The sequence below is a fragment of the Tyto alba genome, unplaced genomic scaffold (genome assembly GCF_018691265.1).
Source record: "Tyto alba isolate M040663 unplaced genomic scaffold, T.alba_DEE_v4.0 Super-Scaffold_3, whole genome shotgun sequence".
NCBI lineage: Eukaryota > Metazoa > Chordata > Aves > Strigiformes > Tytonidae > Tyto > Tyto alba.
In genome coordinates, this window is record NW_024881304.1 from 18301113 (window position 1) to 18321016 (window position 19904).

A 19904-nucleotide genomic window follows, 5' to 3' on the forward strand; every position below is an offset into this window, starting at 1 on the left:
CACGATGCACACAAACAGTTAATTCTCTCCTCATCCCTGTGGTGGGCATGATGTCTGCAGTCAGAAGACGGTAATTTCTGTGTGTATACAAGTACAAAATTTCTGATCACAGTAGGCTAAAAATGGCTACTGCCAAAAGGCTGTAGCTTTTCTTCTTTCTAAATTTATGGGAATTGTTTAGTGGCAGTTTAGTACAGAACTTTTAGGAACGTTTCCTTTGCACCTTGGCCCATCCTATCCACTTCAGAAATTCAGAAATCCAGAAATCTGCCAAGAAGTTCTGAAGAAAAAAGTTCTGATTGCAGTCTAGAGATGTCTTGTCTGCCTCCCACTCTGAGGAGAGATGGATGGACACAAAGGCGGGTACATACCTGAGTTGGCTGATGATGCTTGATCTAAAGGGTTAATTGAAAACTTAGCTTAAGATTAAAATAACTCTTCAATCCTTGGCCACTCCTCTCTCTGTAAGGGTTAAGTAGATTCAGTTGCTAATGCTCTTTATGAGATAAGGTGGTCCAGTATTTTGAACCTTTGCTTCAGAAGAATGACTCATGCTTGCATTCTAGAAAATTACTCTTGGGGGGCCAGCACGTACAAGTCATCTTGGGAACTGGAGCCTTCATCTGTAAAGGAGTCCAGCCCATCAGGTTTTTTTAGATCAGTGGGACTCAAAGTAGGTCCCCTGGCCACCAGTGGTTCTCCACACGTGCTCATCATGTGTTGGCAGCAGCTCCTCCTCTTCGGCTGCTTGTCACAGGCACTTAAGTTTTAGTCTGCAGACCTGGATGCCTGCTGAGGTGTCTAGGAGGGAAGAGCAGTGAGCTTACCCCTCGTAGGGGTTGCTGAATCTGGAAGACGAGACAAGACTTACAAGCCTTCAATAGGAGAGACTTGCTAGTGGAAGCAGAGCCTTGACTTTATTGCCGGTACGGACCCAAGGCTACCAGGGGGCGTCCAGCAAAGCCCAGTCGTGGAAGGCGACACCAGTGCCACCATGGAGGCCAGAGAACCCCCACCAAGGTGCAGTATTGGCAAAGGGAGGAATGGGAGGTGTAGGACATGGGAACGGTGAAAGCGTTGGGCAAGTAAGGTCAGAGGGAGATGAGGAGATGCAGGTGGATGAAGGCTAGTGAGATGGACAGACAGAAGGAAAACATTTTGGTAAATTTTAGGGAGTATTGCGTTTGTTAAAGAGTGTGTATCTTGAGGAAGGAAGCTCGGAGGCTTGGTGTGAGGCTGTGGAAGACAGCCTGTTCTGTGGTGAAGCCTCAGTAGATATATAGCCATGCAAAATGAACCTCCCTGGCCATCTTTGTTCCTTGGCCAAACTCCAGTTGGTGTTCTAAAGCAGGCATTCGTTCTTTCCCTATGACATTGGTTGCTCTGGTTCTTTTGGCGTGTTCCAACTCTCTCCTAATAGAAATATGCTGGGAAACACAGTGTGCTTGTAGGGGCCTTGTCCAGAGGCTGACGGCTAAGCTGCCTTCTCCCATCAGGGTCAGAGCCAGTAAGTACGAACTTCAGTAAGTATCAACTTGAGTAAGTGCTTCTTCCTTTTAATGGGATTAAAAAGATGCTGTCAGGTCATACTTGCTTTGAAACAAAAAATTACTTTTTTCCCCTGACAGTGTATCTCTAAGAGATTTTCTTTTTTCAGCTTTCTGCAGACGCCTGTCAATAGGATCCATCAGTCGTGTTTCTTACATCAGTCTGATGGCTGCTGTATCAGATATCGCTGTCAAAGTGTAACTTCTGCCTAGCTCATTGTTACAAGTGTGTTACTTCTGACTTGAATTTTCTGTAACTAGTTTATCTGGTTGCCCTGGGCAAAGAAAAAGCAGTGCAGATTCTCATTTTGAGGAGAAGAGCATGTCATGCGTGTTTGTTTTCTTGTATTGAGGGTTTATCGAGGTTTAAGTTAACAAAATGAGTTACTTCATCTGTTTCTGCTTTTTTCTTAAACTGACTTTTGTTGCCCCTATGAAATAGTAATTTATTCATAACTTTGTCATTGAGATGGTAAAAAAAAATTATTTTTTTCTGTGGAATGGCAAATAGTATGGGTAGAACATAATTAACTTGGCCATCTTCTTGCTGCATGGATTTACATGCCTTTTCCAACTTCCTTCAAGAAGAGGGGGAAGCATATGCTTGGTTAGATTTACAACGAGACTGATCTTCCTCCTGGGAGCGGTGGGGTGATGTGGACGGGTGGATGGGGATTCAGGAGACCTGAATTCAGATCTGGGCTCTGAGTCTGACCCACTGTGTGTCCTTGAGCAAGTGACAGCACTGTGCTGCTTCCTCCATCTTGCCTGCTCAGGCTGCACACTGTAGAAAAAAATCTGCTGTGTTATAAACGTTAGGAGGAAAAATATTTTCTCTGAGAAAGCGCATTTCTCCTCTTTAATCTAACGGTTCATCAAATGACAATTTGTCAGCAGATAGCAGGCTCTTGGACATGAAAGGTTGCAGTTAAATGGAAAACAAGATCATGTGGTAGATAAAAGTAACATGCTGATATTTTTTTAATGTGTAATCTGTAAAATGTAACGACGTGCATAAAATTAGCAGTGCTGAACCCTCTCAAAACCTAACGTGGATTCCCGAGCTGTCTCTCGCTGCAAGCGTGCCAGGGCGCGGATCCCGGCGTTCGCGACGGCGTGGCTGTGGCTCCCCTCTGCTGTGCTCGTTTTCCACGTGCTACAAACGGTGTTGGTGGTTCAGACACTGCAGGGTTTCGCTCTGCTGTTGACTTGGAGCTCAGCTGAGCCATGAACGAGCTTCCCCGAGGTAGCCCGCTCGGTGCGTGGCACTATCCCTGCTGCCCCGGCTCTGCTATCCAAAAGCCGCTGTATTTCTCTTTCCCTGGGGTGTGCAAAAAGCTCCTTTTAGATTTGCTAAGTCAGAAGCTTTGGAAAGGACAGTGCTTCATCCTGCAGCCCCAGAAGAGTGATTATTCACGAGATGATCTTTTAAATAGAGCACTTCCTCCTTGCTTTGGCTGTTTTAATGGGATTCTTATGCATCTTTCTCACAGCCCTCAGGGAGGAAGCCTTCCTTTTTTTATTGAAATAAGAATGGGAAACATCAGACTTTGGTTTCAGTTTTACGAAGTTAGCTGCACCTGTAAAAATAGATACAGAATGCTGGGTGGGTGTTATCCAAAAACACATTCAAATCATTTGAGAACTGTTGGTTAGGAGAAACAGCGAATTAAGCCTATAGGGCCAAATTTCTGGCCAAGTAATCTTGTGAAGTTTGGATTTACCGATTATTTAAGCCCTGGACTTTGACTTTAAATCTAGAGTCTCGTGGACTTGGGTGCATTTAAAAAAATGCTAACTCGCTTGGCCTAATTTACAAATACTGAGGTCCCATTTGTCTTCAACAGTGACTTAGCTGGTCTTATGGGTTCTCAGTGGATCAAGTTTTGATGTAATGTTACCGATATCTGTTAATTTATGGATGATTCTTCACATGCATGGCAACAGCTTGTGACATTAAACAGTGTTTTTGTTGTTGTTGTCTCTACTCATAAACTGTGTTCTTTGTTAAAAACTGAAGCAAAATTGAACTTTCACTGTGGAGTTTGTCTGTAGGAATCAAGTTGAAGGGATTAAGTATGGTTTGAGATTCTATTCTTACCTAAACAACCTAAGTAGTGAAAAAGACTTTGATAAAATGCTGCTCCAATTTCTGTAACGGTACATATAAAATTGCCAGTCTCTCTTTAATTGAGCACTAAACCACAGTGAAAATACGATAATAGAGAACTGAGTACATCATGATGGGACTGCAAGGCACAGCAAGGAGCTTTTTTGTTCAAAACAAACATCATTAGAACCATCTTAAAAAGATTAAGTAATTTGTATCCTAGTTGCTGGAAACGAAACCGTTGGCAATGAAACATCTTTGGTCTCATTTATTTTACAAATAAGATTTGCAGTCATAGGTTAAAGAATTAAAATCCCCCACAAAGCAGACACGTGAGACACGGTATTGGCAAAATAGCTTCAGATTCCTTGAAAAGCCTTTCATCATTAAATTGATTGAGATGAGGAATAGCATACTGTAGAAGGCTTGTTACAAACAGTCCCTGCAAGGAGGGACTTCAGAAGGGGGCCTTGACTCGGCTATTCAAGGAAAGCAAACTTTCAGCGTTGCTCTGAAGCTTGTTTTTTCTAACTTAGCAGCAAGATCTAGATGAGTGATGGGAGAAAATTAGCGTGAAATGTTTACAAAGCACTTGCATTTCCTACTCTGAGATCTTCAAAAAGCAGCTGTCTCATTAAGGTATTTGATATTTAACAGTCAGTTTGATTTCTAAGTGTTTTCACTGTTAATTCTGCTTTAACTGCCATTATGAAATGTGTTTTCATGAGAAAATGGATTGAAGTGTCTGAGTTGAATTTCAGTGACTGTGTCAGACTTGTACTGGCTTATTCAAAGCCATCAGGCTATGCATGTGATCTACTTATGCCCTAAAATACAACTGAGTCCCTTCAGTTTTCCTGAAAGCCAGTGGAACAGTTATGAGGGAGGGTCTGCCAAACTTCACCTTTGGTTCGGAGCGGAACGATAGTGCTGATGGTCAAGGGCTTTGTACAACCTCTGTCAAAGAGCTTATTTTGCATTGCAGGGTTGGTTCTTTTCCATGGCTTTTGCTCTGTGAAATGCAGCTTGTTTTGGGGATATGCACAAGGCAATCTATAAGTGAGAAAGTCAAAAACGACCCTGTAATTATGGCACCTTCTGTTCAGTCAGAAGGCTGAACTCGCGGTGTTGTGATGCAGATGTGTTCACCAAAGCAGTACACAGTAGTGGGGGAAAGGCAAGTTCTGAAATTCCTGAGGTGAATAGAAAGCTTTCCTGGGTTTAATTCATTGCTTGGGTTTAGCTAATGCACTTTCAGATACAGTTCCATAGAGCAAAGCTTCAGACTGGCAAAAGGACTTGTGAATCAGTACCTTGCAATTCACATGAAATTCAGCAGGTTCCATTTTGTTTTTTTCGGGTGTTTCTTTTTGAGGGGGTAGCTTCTTAAACAGAGACTAAATTTTGTTTTCCTGTGCAGCTAAACTGCATATAAAACATGTTTAAAGACACACTAACTTTTATATAGATAATATACATGAGTAAGTCATCACCAACAAAATTTTTGCAATTCAAGCTGTTGAGGATTTAAAAAATACTGTAGAATGTGTTCATCTTTCAGGTATTTTTTAATGTCTATGGGTAGATACAGTCTCCTTCTCAATGTACAGTCCACTTTTAGTTGGTGTTCCATTTCTCATTTTAAAAATTAAGTGTGTCTTTCTGTTTATCAAAATTAGAGTCTTCAGCTTAGTGAGAGAAAAACATTGTTTTAAAAAGCTTGTTGCTGCTGTTGACATTGCTACCACCTGGGTTAAGCCTCGTAATACTTGTTTGGAGAAACCCGACTCAATTTTGTGAGATTTATATGCTAGTATTACCATGCTGCTATCACTTCCTTATCAGAGTACTTCTTTATCTCCAGTTTTTCAAGTAAGTTTACCTAGAAGGAATCTTGTTTTCCCTCAGTGTTGAAGTGGAAGAGGACAGCAGTGCTCCATGGCCAGGAGATTGCTAGAACACACCAGGTTTCTTGCAGGACTCCTCTGTCTTGTGAGGCTGTGAGAACACCATTAAAACTAGGATTGTGTGTAGCAGTAACCACAAACATTCTCTTAGGGTTGTCCCCTCCTCTAGCATTAATCGATTGCTCTTGGCACTGGCGTATCTAAAATAAATAAATTGCTGAGTAATGGTTGTATTTGTCTACTGAGCACAATTGCTTTTGGAGCAGCATGATTGTGTCCTTTGCCGTAGGAGCCAGGTACTGAGAGCGTGCGTGAGAACCGTCCCCCCCTGTGCTTGCAGGGGGCTTTGGTCATCTCATGTCTTTGGCCAACGCGGTGCGGGAGGGGCAGCATCCCCTCTCTGGCCAAGGGGACACGCACAGATGCTTTGGCTGACGTGCCCAGGAGGGAACCTGTTTTCTTACGTCCCTGCGGTCTGCCCGTGCTAGGAACTTGGGGATAAATGTGCCAGGGTTGACAGAGTTGGGTTCTCCAGCTGAATATCCTCATAAAGGCCTGATTTTTGCGGGGATTAATGTGGTCAGCTGATGTTGACAGAGCTGTTTCTAAGATGTTTTCAAACTGGGTACCCTGGAAACTTTGCTCTTGAAAACCTTCCAGTTCTACTTTTTGTCACAGATACCTCAGTTGTCCTTCTCATCAAAGGTGGAAAATACTCAGTTTGTGATAGCTGATCATTTAGTGTTTGATGCAAATAATTGATCAATTAGTGGAGTAATTTTGTTAGGTGTTACGAGTCCCTTGTGAGGAGACTGTGAAAGCAGCTTTGAAGTAAGCTAAATCAGTTTAGAAATTATTCTCTTTACTTGTAAATCTTGTATGTAAGGAGGCCTGTTGGGTCATTTAGTCCCTCACTCCATCTGTCAGTTCAGCATGTTCCTGAGCACTGGCCAACCTTAGAAACAGCATGTTTAAAGATAAATGTCAAGCGGACTGACTTGTGGTATTCAGTTATTAAAGAACGTAATAGATGTAGACAGTGTTCATCATACCGGCTTTGACTTGGGATAAATAGGTATTTTACAAGGAGGCTCATCCTACTTGGAATTACTGGCAGCGTGCTTCACGAGGGTGGTGGAGGCACGTTGAATCCAAGTATCTCCTGTTGCGTTGGAGATAACATTACGCTGATCGGCATTAAAACAGTACTCAAAAAGAATACAAGAACAGGGTGAGGGCTTGCATGCTAAATACCTCGTGCTTAAGAAGAGCCCTAAAAAATGAGGTAGCACGAGGAGGACGGCTCTCCTTGCCGGCGCTAGAGGCCGGGGCTGAGCGGGGCCGCGGGCCGTCCGCACCCTGAGGTGCACAGAGGCACAACCTGACCCCGGCGGTGGCTTTGCCAGCTTGCCCAGAAAAATTAACAAAGGCACGGGTGAACAGACCAGCAGTGAAATTCAATCATGCCATATACCTGAACTGCTTCCAGACTTAAAACTACCTTCCCGTTTACCTGTAACTATTATATGGCTGTGGATAAGTTGCTAAACGTTTTATTAATGGAAATGTCAATAAATTGTGAAAGGACTTCTTTTAGGACTTTACACTATCATGGTATGTTGAGGTTACAATACATGGGTATACAGCATGGTATGTCGGGATGTTCCTTAAGAAAATTGAGGCTATATTCTGGAAATGAATGCAGAAATTTGATTGCCCATCCTTGGGCCTCATTTTGGTTAATGGTCTGAGATAATGGTTTTTTTGTCAAGAAATTCTTCTATTCTGTAATGGAAGTCAATAATTTCAACCTTCACATTCTCTTGGGAGCGGCTGTGATGAACATCTGCCTCTTCTAAAGGAAAAATGACATAGTCCAGCAAAGTAACCCCCTCACACCCTCGATGGGATACCTTAACTGTTGTTGTAAAAAGGGATTATTTGGAAGTACCTACATTTCATGTTAACTTAAACACCTTTTGCTTTGGGCTCTATTAATTTAGGTCAGAGTTTAATTTTGTGGGCTCAGAAGTTTTTAGCATGATGTTCATAGTTAACATCCAAGTTAGGAAATGAGGAAAGCTGTATTTCTAGTGATGCTAATTCAGTCACTCATCATATTTCTGTGTGTTCTGTGGCATATATCTTAAAATAGGTAGTGATGTTTTTCTGTCCACTTATCAAGAGAGAATGGGAACGGACTGTATAACATATGCAGTGGCTGAAGGACTTGGCATTAAACAAGCAACCCGAAGCCAAAGGGTTTGCTTCTGTATGCACACAGATTTGATTTCAGAGGAGCTGAGACTACTTTACCCTGCATATGAACTTGGCCTGTTAGCTTTTGTTTTTCCTGAATTGGATTTGAATTGTACAGATGACACAGGGATTTATGGCCGCGAGAAAGTCTATAATGTGCTTTGACTTAATAATAATGAAAGTTGCTATTAATACCACCACCATCAGAGCTTGGGAGGTGAGGCGGTGAGGAGGGAGAGCTGCTTTCAGCTTTTTAGGAGAAAAGCGTGGCTTCAGGTTTTTGCTTGCGCTTTCCTATCTGCAGGGCATTATCAACAGCCACTGTTAAATCTTTGTGAATCTGTCCTTGTTGAGCTACAGCCTTGCTTAATAAACTTGATCCTTACACTTCGGGTAAACAAGATAATGTTGAGTGAAAGGGAGTATTTATCCCCTGTACAATGTCAGGGCTGTGCTTCATAATAAGTGTAATTTTCTGCTGCTTAGTTTTCCCAGTGGTAGACCATTTAAAACTTATTTGGGTGCGATGTAGGAGAGGGTAAAAGTAGTTTGAATTATTTTCCCTTAAAACTGGGAGTCTGGTCCTGGGCAGCGTGGCAGAGCAAGTCCCCAGCCTGTGAGAAGGAGCAGCCTGGAAGAGCTGTGTTGCTGCCTGCTGTTTGAAACCTCAGGCATAGAAAGCTTTTGCAGCGTTTTGAACTCGGTGATCAAAAAGCATGGTTTAGGAAGCTCTCTAAGAAACCAGTAAATGGTCTTGGAAAAGATGTCTTTGAAAATCTATTCAGTTGGGCTTCTTTTTATCTGGGCTCATGTTGCTTGTCTCTTTCTTTGTTGCTGTGACAGATAGAAACTCTCTTTTCTATATTTATTTAAATGGCAGGTAGGTTCTATATCATTTGATCCAGGATTTGGGACTTTAAAGAAAATACACTTGTTAATACTGTGGCAGTTGACAACATCAAGTGGCTGTCTCCTCAGTGTTACATTTAGGCAGTGTTTTTAAAAACAGTAGTGAAGCATTGCTGATTTCACAGGGATCTGGCTTCTTCATACATCCATCGTTTAAAGTATTTGATTGTGAAAAATCTAAATATTTAAGTTTTTACTTGCAAAATCAGGCATATTCAGTGGGTCTTTACCTAATGCTGTCTTTGGGACCATGTCAATATTTTGACACGACCACAAAATATTGACGTGGATCCTGTCAATATTTTACATTACAATTCCCACGAGCACCACTCCAGCATACCAGAGAACCTTTAAAATATACTGAAAGCTACCTTCAATTCTGACAAAGCATCTGGCAAAGAAATGCGTTGTGATTTAGATGGTGGTACAAATAACAGGTCTTACACTGAGGCAGTCCACTTCTCTTCCGCTTTTCCCTCTTGCAGATGGGATGAAATGGGCCGGTATGTTTGGGCTGAAATGACTGGGACCATCTGTTGGGACAAATAGTGCCACTGGTAAAATAGTCCCACACCAAATGGGATGCAAATAGCTGCTTGGTTTTGCCTAGTTTATTTTTCTAAGCAAGCATTTTGACGTGCTGTGTTTTCTTTGATACCTGAAATTCCAGTGCAAGAACTCGTTCAGTGCTTCAAACGAATGAACAAACAGAAGCAAAGGGTCCTGTTGTTGTAACCTCCAGGAGCTTGTGCTGAGCAATTCTGCCTGATAAATAGTAACATGGTGCTTTATTCTTCCAGGGGGAGTAAGCCGGAGATGACTGACAAGATGTCGAGCTTCCTTCATATTGGAGATATTTGTTCTCTCTATGCAGAGGGCTCAACAAATGGATTTATTAGCACTTTGGGGTAAGAACAGCTGTTCTCTTGTACTAAAAGCATCTGTAAGAAGGACTAACAGAACTCAGCTAGCTATCCTGAGCCAGACTCCCAGGAAATACTGGGTAAAGGAAGGTAGCTTTACGTACAGATTTGGCCCTAAATTTAAAAATGGCCTAAAGCTAATATGGCAAGCTAGATGTCGGGAGGATGGAGAGCGTATCGATGGCTGTGGTGTGGTTTTGGTGTCCTTGGTGGGGAGGAAGAAACTTGTCAAGCTAAGGTGTGGGTAGAGGGATGAATGCAAGCAAATGATTTTCATGTTGTTGTCTGTCCCGTGTCCATCCGTGTGTCCCGTCCTGTCCCTCCCTGCACCCCCCTCCCCCCCCCAAGTCAGGAATGAGTAGGCCCCAGTTGCACTTGATATGAAAAAAGGATGTAGCATAGGCAATGTAAGTAGCTTAAATAAATAAAAGAAGCCCTGAGCCCAAACTGTTTATATACCACTAGCTTACCACTATGCCTAGTTTTGTCTTACAATATTTGAGGTTTCTCATACAAAGAAAATTGTTCTTCTCCAGTCAAAGGAGAACATGTTTTGAATCTTCACCGCAGAGCTGCGGTGGGAGCCGTGCCTTGCTGGCTCCTGTCCCCGGTGTGCTTCCCCACAGAGCTCCTTTGTGCTTTCTTCTGCCAAGACATCAGGGTAGGTGCTCTGCAGGAGAGTGCCTCTTAAGCAGCAAGAAGTGTATGCTACTTCCTTAACCAAAAAGTAGCTGTTCACAGAGGAGAAGGAAGAGTTTGCAGAGAAAGGCCGTGGAATTGAAATACTGCTCTGACAGGGTATGTTTTATTCTGCTCAACTGCTGCTGAGGAGAAATCTCTCTGAACATCAGAAGCTGGCAGAGGAGCTGTGGGCTGATTTGGAAGACCTTGCAGGGGACTGGATGAGAAGCTCAAAGAGCACATCTGCCGCCTTGTTTCAGAGCAGTGAGAAATTAGAGGGAGGGAAATAGCATGCATGACACATTGCTGTGGTACTTCAATGCCGAACGAGTAGCAAAGAAGCAACCAGGAAGCTTGATGATATGGTGAGTGGGCACGCACACAACATGCTCTTTCTCATTTCCAGTAGCCGTAAGGGCCTCAGGGTGGGTACAGTGACAGCAAATTTTTTGATGCCTACTGTCCAGATGCATCTGATAAATGGAGCTCCCAAGCAGGGTACAAAGACAGCATCCTGGTAAGTCTCTCGGCAGGAAACGATGGGCTGGAATCTCATCTGAGTGACTCCAAACTAACTTGTAGGTTTAGTCCTCTAGCTATTAGGATTCTGGAAAATAAGGGGGCAGAGAAGGAAGCAGACACTGAAGATGCACCATGATCTATTATAGGAAAGAGAAGAAAATATGGGATGCTGCCAGAAGGGAAAGAAGGTATGATAAAAGCAAGGGATGTAGTAAGTAGGGTTGGTTGAATAGTATTTGGCGAATGTATTTGACACATTTCCCAGGTACTGGTCAAATATGACACGTACGCTCTGCAGTATTCGATCAGCTGTGTAACTGGCCAAATACTATCTGCTGAAAACTGGCAAAATGAATTAAGCGATATTATATATTTGGCTATTTTTTTTCTTCCTAGTATTGAAGCAAGTTTGGCAGTAAATAATTCCAGAACAAGTAGAAAGTTGTTATGTTATGTTTATTCCCGTACAGTGCATGATGAACATTATGCAGTGGCTGTGGCTTTTGATGGCATTGCTGAGCAGATATTTTTCACCATGGGTAGTCCTTTTAGACCTTACAGGCCCTAAGCACGTGTATTTGCTAGGCTTGATGAGGTGTTCTCATGGCAGGTCTAAAAATCCCGTAGTTTTACAAGCCTCCTCTTTGATTTGATTAGTACTGTTTTAAGGTAACTGCATTATATAATGGCCACACATCTTCTGAGCCTAATTTAAGCCAGAAATCCCAATTGCTATGTGAAACGTGAAATGCATTATCATCTTAATAAGCCTTCATAATCAAATTAGTTTTGTCCCATATTTAATTTAGTCTTTGTCCTGGAGAAAATTAAAGAAGCAAAGGAAAGATTCGGTGTAATTGTACTCTATACCATGTGGAGTTTTGACAGTCTTATGTCATAACAATGTGTAATGACTTGTTCATGTGGTTAATGAAGGTTGAGAAACAGATACCACTATACATTCTAACGTTGTTCTAAATCTTTGAAGAGTGTTCCTATTTAATATTCCTATGACATGACTGTTGCTTAATCAGAACTTTACTCTTTCTGTTTCCCAAACTCAGTGCTGTCATCATTATGATTACCAGTGTACAATATATCCTCTTTTGTGTTTTCCACCCTGTAAAATTTTTTTCTTAGGAGTTTGGGGAAGTTCCTCTTTACTTGCAATTTAATCTCAGGATGAAAGAGATATATTGCACTGAGATGATCTCTGTGTGGGATGATCAGAGTAACCCATTGACTTGATATTTTTTTGGCCCTTTGTTCACTAGAAGCAGGTGTTTCAATCAGCTCAGATATTAATACTACCATTCTTGTTGGAGCACATATATGTATATATAATACTGAATAGGGAGAAAAATCCATGGGGAAAAAGCAATTTACTCTGAATGTTTGCATATGCAGATTTTAGATGCATAGACTGTTGAGTCCACTTAATCTCTCCGATCTCTTAATTTTTATGCACTTCATTATTTTCCATAATTGTTGTCTCAAGATGCTCCCTGCATGTAACCAGCCTCTGCAAGGAACAACTCTCATATTCTAGGTCTCAATCTTTCTCAAGTTGATTCTGCATGAGAATGGACCTCTCAAACCTCTAAGACCTTGGAGTTTTACTTTCTACTTTTGTGTAGAAAGCCTCTTTGACAGATTGGTTTCAAGGGGCCATACTGAGCCATTTAGGTTCCAATCAGAAACTACAAAGTGTTTGGTTACAGTTCCATTTTCACCATTTGCAAATAGCGTTTGGTAAAAGTGCAATTCCATATGGATCCAAAGCGTGCTAAGGGCAGAGCAGTGGTGGCAGATGCGTCTTAACTATTTTCTTTTATTCTGTGGGATTTGAATTGACCCTGTAGGGTTTTTGCCGATGTGTATTCACAAGAAGCTCTGTCCTGGCATTCCTTGCTGGAATCTCTTGGGTTCACTTGTCCAGTTTGCCTCCTTCCTGGTAGAACAGGAGGAGGTTAGTTGGATCCCTTGGCTGACCTTGTGCTTAAGACTGGTGAGCAGGAGGGTATATTTATGCCTTGCTTTCTCCTGGAGTCAATTGTTATTGTGGCAGCTACTGTTTCTGCCTTTTCTTAATACTTCAGGGGTCAGAGGGTCAGAGTCCAGTTTGCATAGTCATCATATTTTCCTGTTCTCTACCCTTCATATAAAATCATTTATGATGTTACTCAAATCTGTCCAAGAGGCAATAATTGTTCTAAGGCTGTCTCCCACCTAACTAGAATATGGGCTGTTCTGTCTGCACCTCGAGGAGGGGACATAAAGATGATGCAGTATACAGGAGCAATGACTTATTTATTGTCCCGCCTATCCAGGAGCATAGCTCTGGGCAACAGTAAAAATCAGCTGCATGCTTCTTACAAAGATCTGGCATAAGTTGGCATTTGGGGAATGTCTTCTGCTGAAGTGGCCACTCGGATAAAATGCTGCCAATGAACGACTTTGGTTTTGCTATTAGGATGTAAGCAATTGCAGGGGAATAGAATCTCACTTGGCTTGTCATTTCTTTGCAGCCTTGTGGATGATCGCTGTGTTGTACAGCCAGAAGCAGGCGATCTTAACAACCCACCCAAAAAATTCAGAGGTAAGTTTATTAGACAGCTTATTACCCTTCTGGTTAGAAGTAATCCTTCATTTTGTGCCATCATATGTAACTGGTTTTCACCTCCATGTTTCCTGTAGAATATTTTAGTCTCATCTTCTTCCGTGAAGGGCCAGTCAGGAGGGGGGAAATAAAAGTGTGAATGTCTGTGTGAAGTGAGTTGTGGGACTTAAAAAGGATGCTTTGTGAGGGTGTGAAGATGGGGTTGGCTTCGAGATTTGTCCAAACTTACAGGGTCCGCCAAGTTTCATTTCTTTTTCTCTGTACTATTGTACATGCCATTTAGCCAGTACCAAACCTATCTCTGAGAAGAGGGAAATGAAAAGGAGCAAATGTTTGTAGCAGCTATTGTTGATCTCATTCGATATAAACTATGTTTGACTTTGCTTTCGTTCTACCAGGAAACTTATGTTCAGTGATAAGAAATTAATGCCTACTTTTTCGCATGGTTTGGATAGGGCTGATTTGTTCAAGAAAAATATCAGACAGGAAGAGAAGCACTAACTAGGATTTTGTTTGGAAAAGCCTTCTTGAATTTTTTTTTTTGGTTGCATCTTTTACCCAAAGGCTAGCTCAGCCAAATATTCTAAAAATTTGATCTGCTTTTTATTGCTGTTTGTAAATGTAGCAGCAACTATCTCGTCTCTTTGCTGGATGAACCTTGTTCACCTGGTTATGCTTGTCCTTGATCAGGGGCTCAGAATTACTGTAATTTTATTCAGGTTTGGCCAGAACTGTGGGTGATTACCCTTGAAAATCATATCCCTTCTGTACTTATAGTGGTGTTTGGTTTTGTTTTTGATTTTGTTTTTTTTTTTTTTCGTTTTTGCCATGACATGAAGTTGTCTCATACGGTGAAACTCTGAGGTCTGTGAGTTCTTGTTGTTGTTTGTTTTTTTTTTGTTTGTTTTTCCCTTTTTACTGGAAAACTAAATAGCTGACACTTGAAATAATGAAGAGGCAACCTGGGGAAGTTTTAGCATTCAATGTTAAGCTCTCCAGAAAAAGCAACGGTGTTACGTGAGCTAGAGCCTTGACTCCAGGCATTTCTTGACATTAAAACCATATGAAAGAATAAAGCCAGATTTGACTGAGACTGCTGGGTGTAGAAGGAGGTGGGGAGAAAGAGAGAAAAGAATGAGAAAAAGGCAATTCTTGCTAGCACAGTTTAGGAACTGCAAGTACAGAGAGACATTTGTCTGACATAAAACATTATGGTTAGACATTGTAAATGTTCTCATATTACTTGTAATTTATACATGGAGAAAGAATGGTGTGAACCTTTTCCAACCTTTGTAGTTACTTCACTAAAGCTTTCACGAGGAAGTTTATGCTTAATGGTAAATGGCAACAAAAGCCATAAAATTTTAGCAGGCATTTCTGTTATTTATACACGTGCTTTATAAGTGCAGTCTAAGATAAAATGCTTTCCACAATAAATATGTTCAGAAGAAGTAATAATGAAGTTTATTGCACCATCTTCAATACAAATGCAAAATACCCCTTTTTTTATTATGATGCAAAGGCACCCAGAGGCTTCTCTGGGGTGTTTCACGGGAAGTCTCTGGCAAATTCAGGAATTGCAGCTGTGTCTCTGCAAACTTACTGCTGTTTTTATGATACCTTGCAAAAATACGTCCCTTAAAAATGGAACACAAGGTCTTCCTTAAGGTGCATTTATCCAAACAGCATTTATATCTGGGATATAAAGCAACCACAGGTATCTGGTGAATGTAATTCAGTAGTCCCAAAGTTTAGTTTTGTCATACTTGAGGTTTATTCTCCGTTGCCCTGGGCGGTGTCACAGGTACAGCAGATCAGTAGCACCAGGTACCTTTGTACAGTAGCAGCCTGGGGTGGGAACAGATGTGGAAATGTTCTAGTAGTCTCTCAACTTGGTACGCGGTGCCCACGTTTGTTCAGTGATTTCATATAATCCGTACTAGTCGTCGCAGCTGATCGGATCGCTGCAGTTTGAGGCCTGAGAAGCAGCATGATTTGGGTTTGAATTCAAACACTGGCACTGGTAACTGAAGTAACTTTTGAACAATCTCATTAGAGCAGTACCAAAATTAATTAAATGTAAGGGATTTACATTATCGTTTTACACGATACTGGAAAAACTCCTCTGTGCTGTAGCCTGTTCTATACCTATGTGTGAATTCCCTTTCAAACGAGCTGTGCTGCAAGATGTGTGGATGCAGGTCAGTCTCATCTGAAGTGTCCTTCTGGGAGGAACACTGAACGTGTGACTTTGTGGCCAGTCTTGAGGATCTTGCTTTAGGTAGTATTTTTAAGGAATGTAATTCCAAGCTTCTCTGAGCAGATCTGTCTTCTGTGGGCAGATGTAAAACAGTTGTAAATATAATTTTCATGCTTAATCAAGGTGGTGAGGGAGATCTAGAAGCAAGATTCACTGCTTGGATATGCATACATGACTCCAAGAAAATTCAGCGTGAAACTAAAGCATATATATCCAGTGGCAGAATTAATCAATCCTGCTTTTTTCTTAGCCATGGGAGTTTGAGCTTTTAAAAAGTCTTGTTGCCTAGGCTACACTTAATCAGTTGCATCTCGTGGCAGCAGCAAGGCCCTGGTCTTGGAGGGTGGTGCTTTTTCTTTCCTCTCTACTTTAGACCCTTGAAAGACAGCAGAGCTGCTGTGCACGAAGTGGGGGTGTGCGTGCACCATCCTTCTTTCGGCAGAGAGCCTCTCTCATTCCAAAGGCAGTTGACAGTAATACTTAGCCATGAGTATGTGCTGTCACTAAACACTGATAACCTGTTTGTGGTGTGAAAATAGTCCCTGCCTGAGGAATGCATTTCTAAAAGCAAGCAGTTTGTGGCTGAAACGGAGGTGGGTTTTGTGTGCTAGTAAGTCACTCCTTTTAAAAATGATGCCTTCAAATTGTCCTAAGGAAAATTCAGTGAGGGAAGCTTGGTGTGTGTTTGGATGAACTGGGCTGGCTTGCAGCAGCACGACTGGAGTCGGAGATGGGAGCGATAGAGCCTTTCAGTCTGCTGGGAGGAAAATGTACAGAGGTATCCTGAGGACATGAGGGCTTGCTTTGTTGACAAAAGTTGTGGAAAAAGTAGGCAGACAGATTAATCTGGTGGTGGTGGAGCCCTGAAAGGGATGAAATGCAAGAGGAAGCTGAGTGTAAGATGGGATAGGGTTCAGGTGAGATTCGGAGTGTGGTGTAAAAGTTTAAAGGAGACATTTTAAAAAAAATAGAATTCAGGGGTTGTGTTAGATGGAAAAAAAATGAAGTGCTGACGTTGGAAAGAACTCTCAAGGAAAGTATTAGTCGAGTACCCTCAAGTTACTGTGACAGTTTACTGGTAGTTACTTCGTATAGTAAATACTGTTGTGCATCTAGGTCCCTAAAATACTAGTTTGATCACTTGAAGGTGTGATAGCTGATTTATTTTTTTTTTTTCCTTCATTTCTTCCCGTACCAATCAGAAGTAGATAGCACCTGAACTTAGTCATTTGAGGTTGGATGGTAATTATGCTCTATGAGATTTCAGTGGATTTTTTTTTTTTTTTACTCTGGGTTTCTGGATCTGCTTTAAATATGGTAATTTGGGTGTGTGTTTTGATATTTTTGGTTTTGCTTGTTTGTTTTTGAAGTACAGTGTTTTTCTGGCCCATAGTGTTTTCAGCTCTAACTAATTCACAAGTCCTCTAAAGCTACCTTGCAAAACATTAGGACTTGAGAGTATGTTCATTGGGGTGTTTCTTTTTAAAATGTTAATATGAACATTCTTGCGAAAGAGTATTTTATTTAACTGGTCTGAATATACTGTGTACAGATGAGATTCCTGGAAAAAATCCTAGTTATACGAGTCTCCAAAAAAAGAAAGAGTGTGACAGTTCCTTGGTTATCTGCACAGCTTTGAACAAAAAAAGACATTTTACGTATTTCATAAAGCTGGAATCGCTGCTCTAATTGCCGTCTTTGAGTATAACTGCGCATCTGAATAGTGACTATAAATGAACATCCTTTTAATATGCATGTTTATGTGGAAAGTATGAACTACAGCTGACCCTCTAGCTATTCTAAAAGCACCAGTGTTTCATTAGAAGTCGTTCATACTTAGATGCACAGAGGCAGATAGCTCTTTTGCAAATTGAAGTCAGACCTAGCCATAGTGGCGAAGCTGAAGCAGAGCCTAGAGCTGATAATTAGGTGCTTGAGCTGCTGCTTCCGTGCTCTGTTAGTTAGTTTGTGTCTGCTTTTGCAGAGGTTTTATTTGTGTTCGTTTTGTATTGGAACCTAGCGCTGCGCTAAGCCAAATGTGTTTGCTTAATGCAAGACACTGCTACTACACCCAAACAGTCTGTCTGACAGCCTTCTCAGGAAATTCCTTGCAGCTCTTTATTTGGGATGCAGATCTGTCTGCCAGGGATCTGGAAGCTTTGCAATAACTGCATGAAAGGCAGGGAAAAAGGGCACTTACTGGGTTAATTTGTCCAGCAGCTACCTCCTTCCAGAACATTGTTTTAGTAGTTGCTGGGCAACACTCTTTTTTTGGCAAGATGTTCAAGGAATGAACCCATATCTTAGACTTAAAATACCCTCATGGTGAAGCAGAAGATGAGTAGTTCCAATTCTGTTTGTTCTTTTGATCCTAATCCATACTGTATGCTCTGTCTGAACGTTGCCTTCACGAAGCTTTCGGTCAGGCTTGGCTGGTGGTGGTAGGGGCTGGCACTGGGGATCTCAGCCTTTGAATTCCAAGTTGGTCTGCAGCAGAAGAAACCACCTGGGCACTACAAAGGAGCTTTCACATACCAATATTTATGCGAATAAAAAATAAATGGGTATCTACAGACCCTCATTCTTTTGATGGATTTGTTCTAAATGCACAGCATTGATCAAAGTCAATACGCTTCTCCATAACAGAAGTATTTTGAGTTATGTTTTGTTCTTCATAGCTTTGCTGTCTGAGCTGAAGCCTATACACTATCGCTTTCTTTAATACGAAGGAAACCATATAATTTATGCAGTACTGATAGAGGCTGTGGAGTTATGTTGCATACATAAGGGCTTGTTTAGCCTTATTTAGCCAATGCAAGCTTGTTTATAGTTTGGCATTAGAACTGAGATTAAGGGAACTTTCAGTTGAAGGGTCACATACATAGTTTTCCCAAACACTTCAGAATATTAAAAAGCAGACTAAAACAAATACACAGATCCCTCTGCCTGTTAGTTTTGGAAAAATATTAGCGGCATATGGAAGTGCCCTTTCTAGGTGGTAAGGTAGTTCAGTGCCATCCCTCGTACTCAAGAAGAGTTTTTTGTGCTATACAGCTTTTTGGTATTATGTGTTCAGCTCCGGCTAAGTGTGTAGCCTCAAATCCTATTGCTCTCCGTATGCTTTCCATGCATACTTTTCCAAATCTACTCTGGTGAGGGCGATTATATCAGCTTAGTTTGCTTTTTAAACTTTGATGTGGAATAGTCTGAACTGCATGACTTTGTGCATATATTAGATGAGTTTGCATGCGTGTTTCCCAGAGGGTTGGAGGCATATTCCTTCAATGATGGTGAGAAGAGGGGTGATAGACCTGAGCTGCATGGCCAAGTTCAGGTTCCTTTTCCTTTTTTGAACACGGGACTTCTAATGCTGTTGAAAGATTTGGGTATACGAATAATTAAGGGCCCTAGATTCCTTTGAGGAATATTTAAACTAATGTCTAAATATGGCTTTTTTCACTCTGATAACTGTGTGTTAGCAGATCAAATAGCAGCATTGGTTTTTCATGCAGGAGGCAGAACTTTTGAGAGAACTTGGAGTGCTAAGTTCAAAACTGAGCACGGTGATCTTGAAGAGAAATTCATCACTTGAAACAGAGACGTGACTTCTTTTTCAGCTTTGAGATATCCAAGTCAGACTAAAATGCACTCGCTGAACACCAAAAGTGAGAAGTGGGGCAGCTGTAGTCAATACCTACTTAATTAACTTCTCCGTTTTTCCTAAGAGCCAAAGGCTGTAAAAAGAAAAATTTCTTAGCCCCTTTTCAAAAAGATCAGGGCTTAGTGTACAAGCAAAAGAAACTTTAGGGTTGGCACAATGGAAGAGAAAAATGATAAAAATACAGTCCAATGCTGTGTGTGTAATAGCTTTATTTAAAATTGAAGCGTTGGCCATTTTGTGTAGGAAGAATCTTTCAATCTTGCTGAATTAGGATATAGTTATAATATCCAAAATACATTTTTCACTGCCTTGATGAGGAATCCTTTAGTATGATTCGAAGTATTTATAGACTGTACTAGAAAACTGCCAAGTGCTAGTATGCATTTGAATTTGATGCCCTTTATACAATGAAGAAATCCTGAGCACTATCTCTAAAATGTGAATCTGTAGCCCACTGCATCCTACATAGAAGCAGATGTTAGAGACAATTGTCACTGTGGCATTT

At 41.3% G+C, this 19904-nt stretch overlaps 1 protein-coding gene across 12 annotated transcripts in view; it reads left to right on the forward strand.

Moving 5' to 3' along the window:
• ITPR1 (inositol 1,4,5-trisphosphate receptor type 1) overlaps nucleotides 1-19904 on the forward strand; it is a 177296-nt gene that overhangs the window by 4580 nt on the left and 152812 nt on the right. For 11 of the 12 annotated variants that reach the window (XM_042799767.1, XM_042799768.1, XM_042799772.1 and 8 more), the window contains exons 2-3: nucleotides 9533-9640; nucleotides 13387-13457. In XM_042799767.1, coding sequence (XP_042655701.1) covers nucleotides 9549-9640; nucleotides 13387-13457 — 163 coding nt within the window. In that variant the 5' untranslated portion in view covers nucleotides 9533-9548. Of the gene's footprint in view, nucleotides 1-9532; nucleotides 9641-10542; nucleotides 10702-13386; nucleotides 13458-19904 lie in introns of those variants that run through there. The other variant, XM_042799769.1, reaches the window with a different exon arrangement.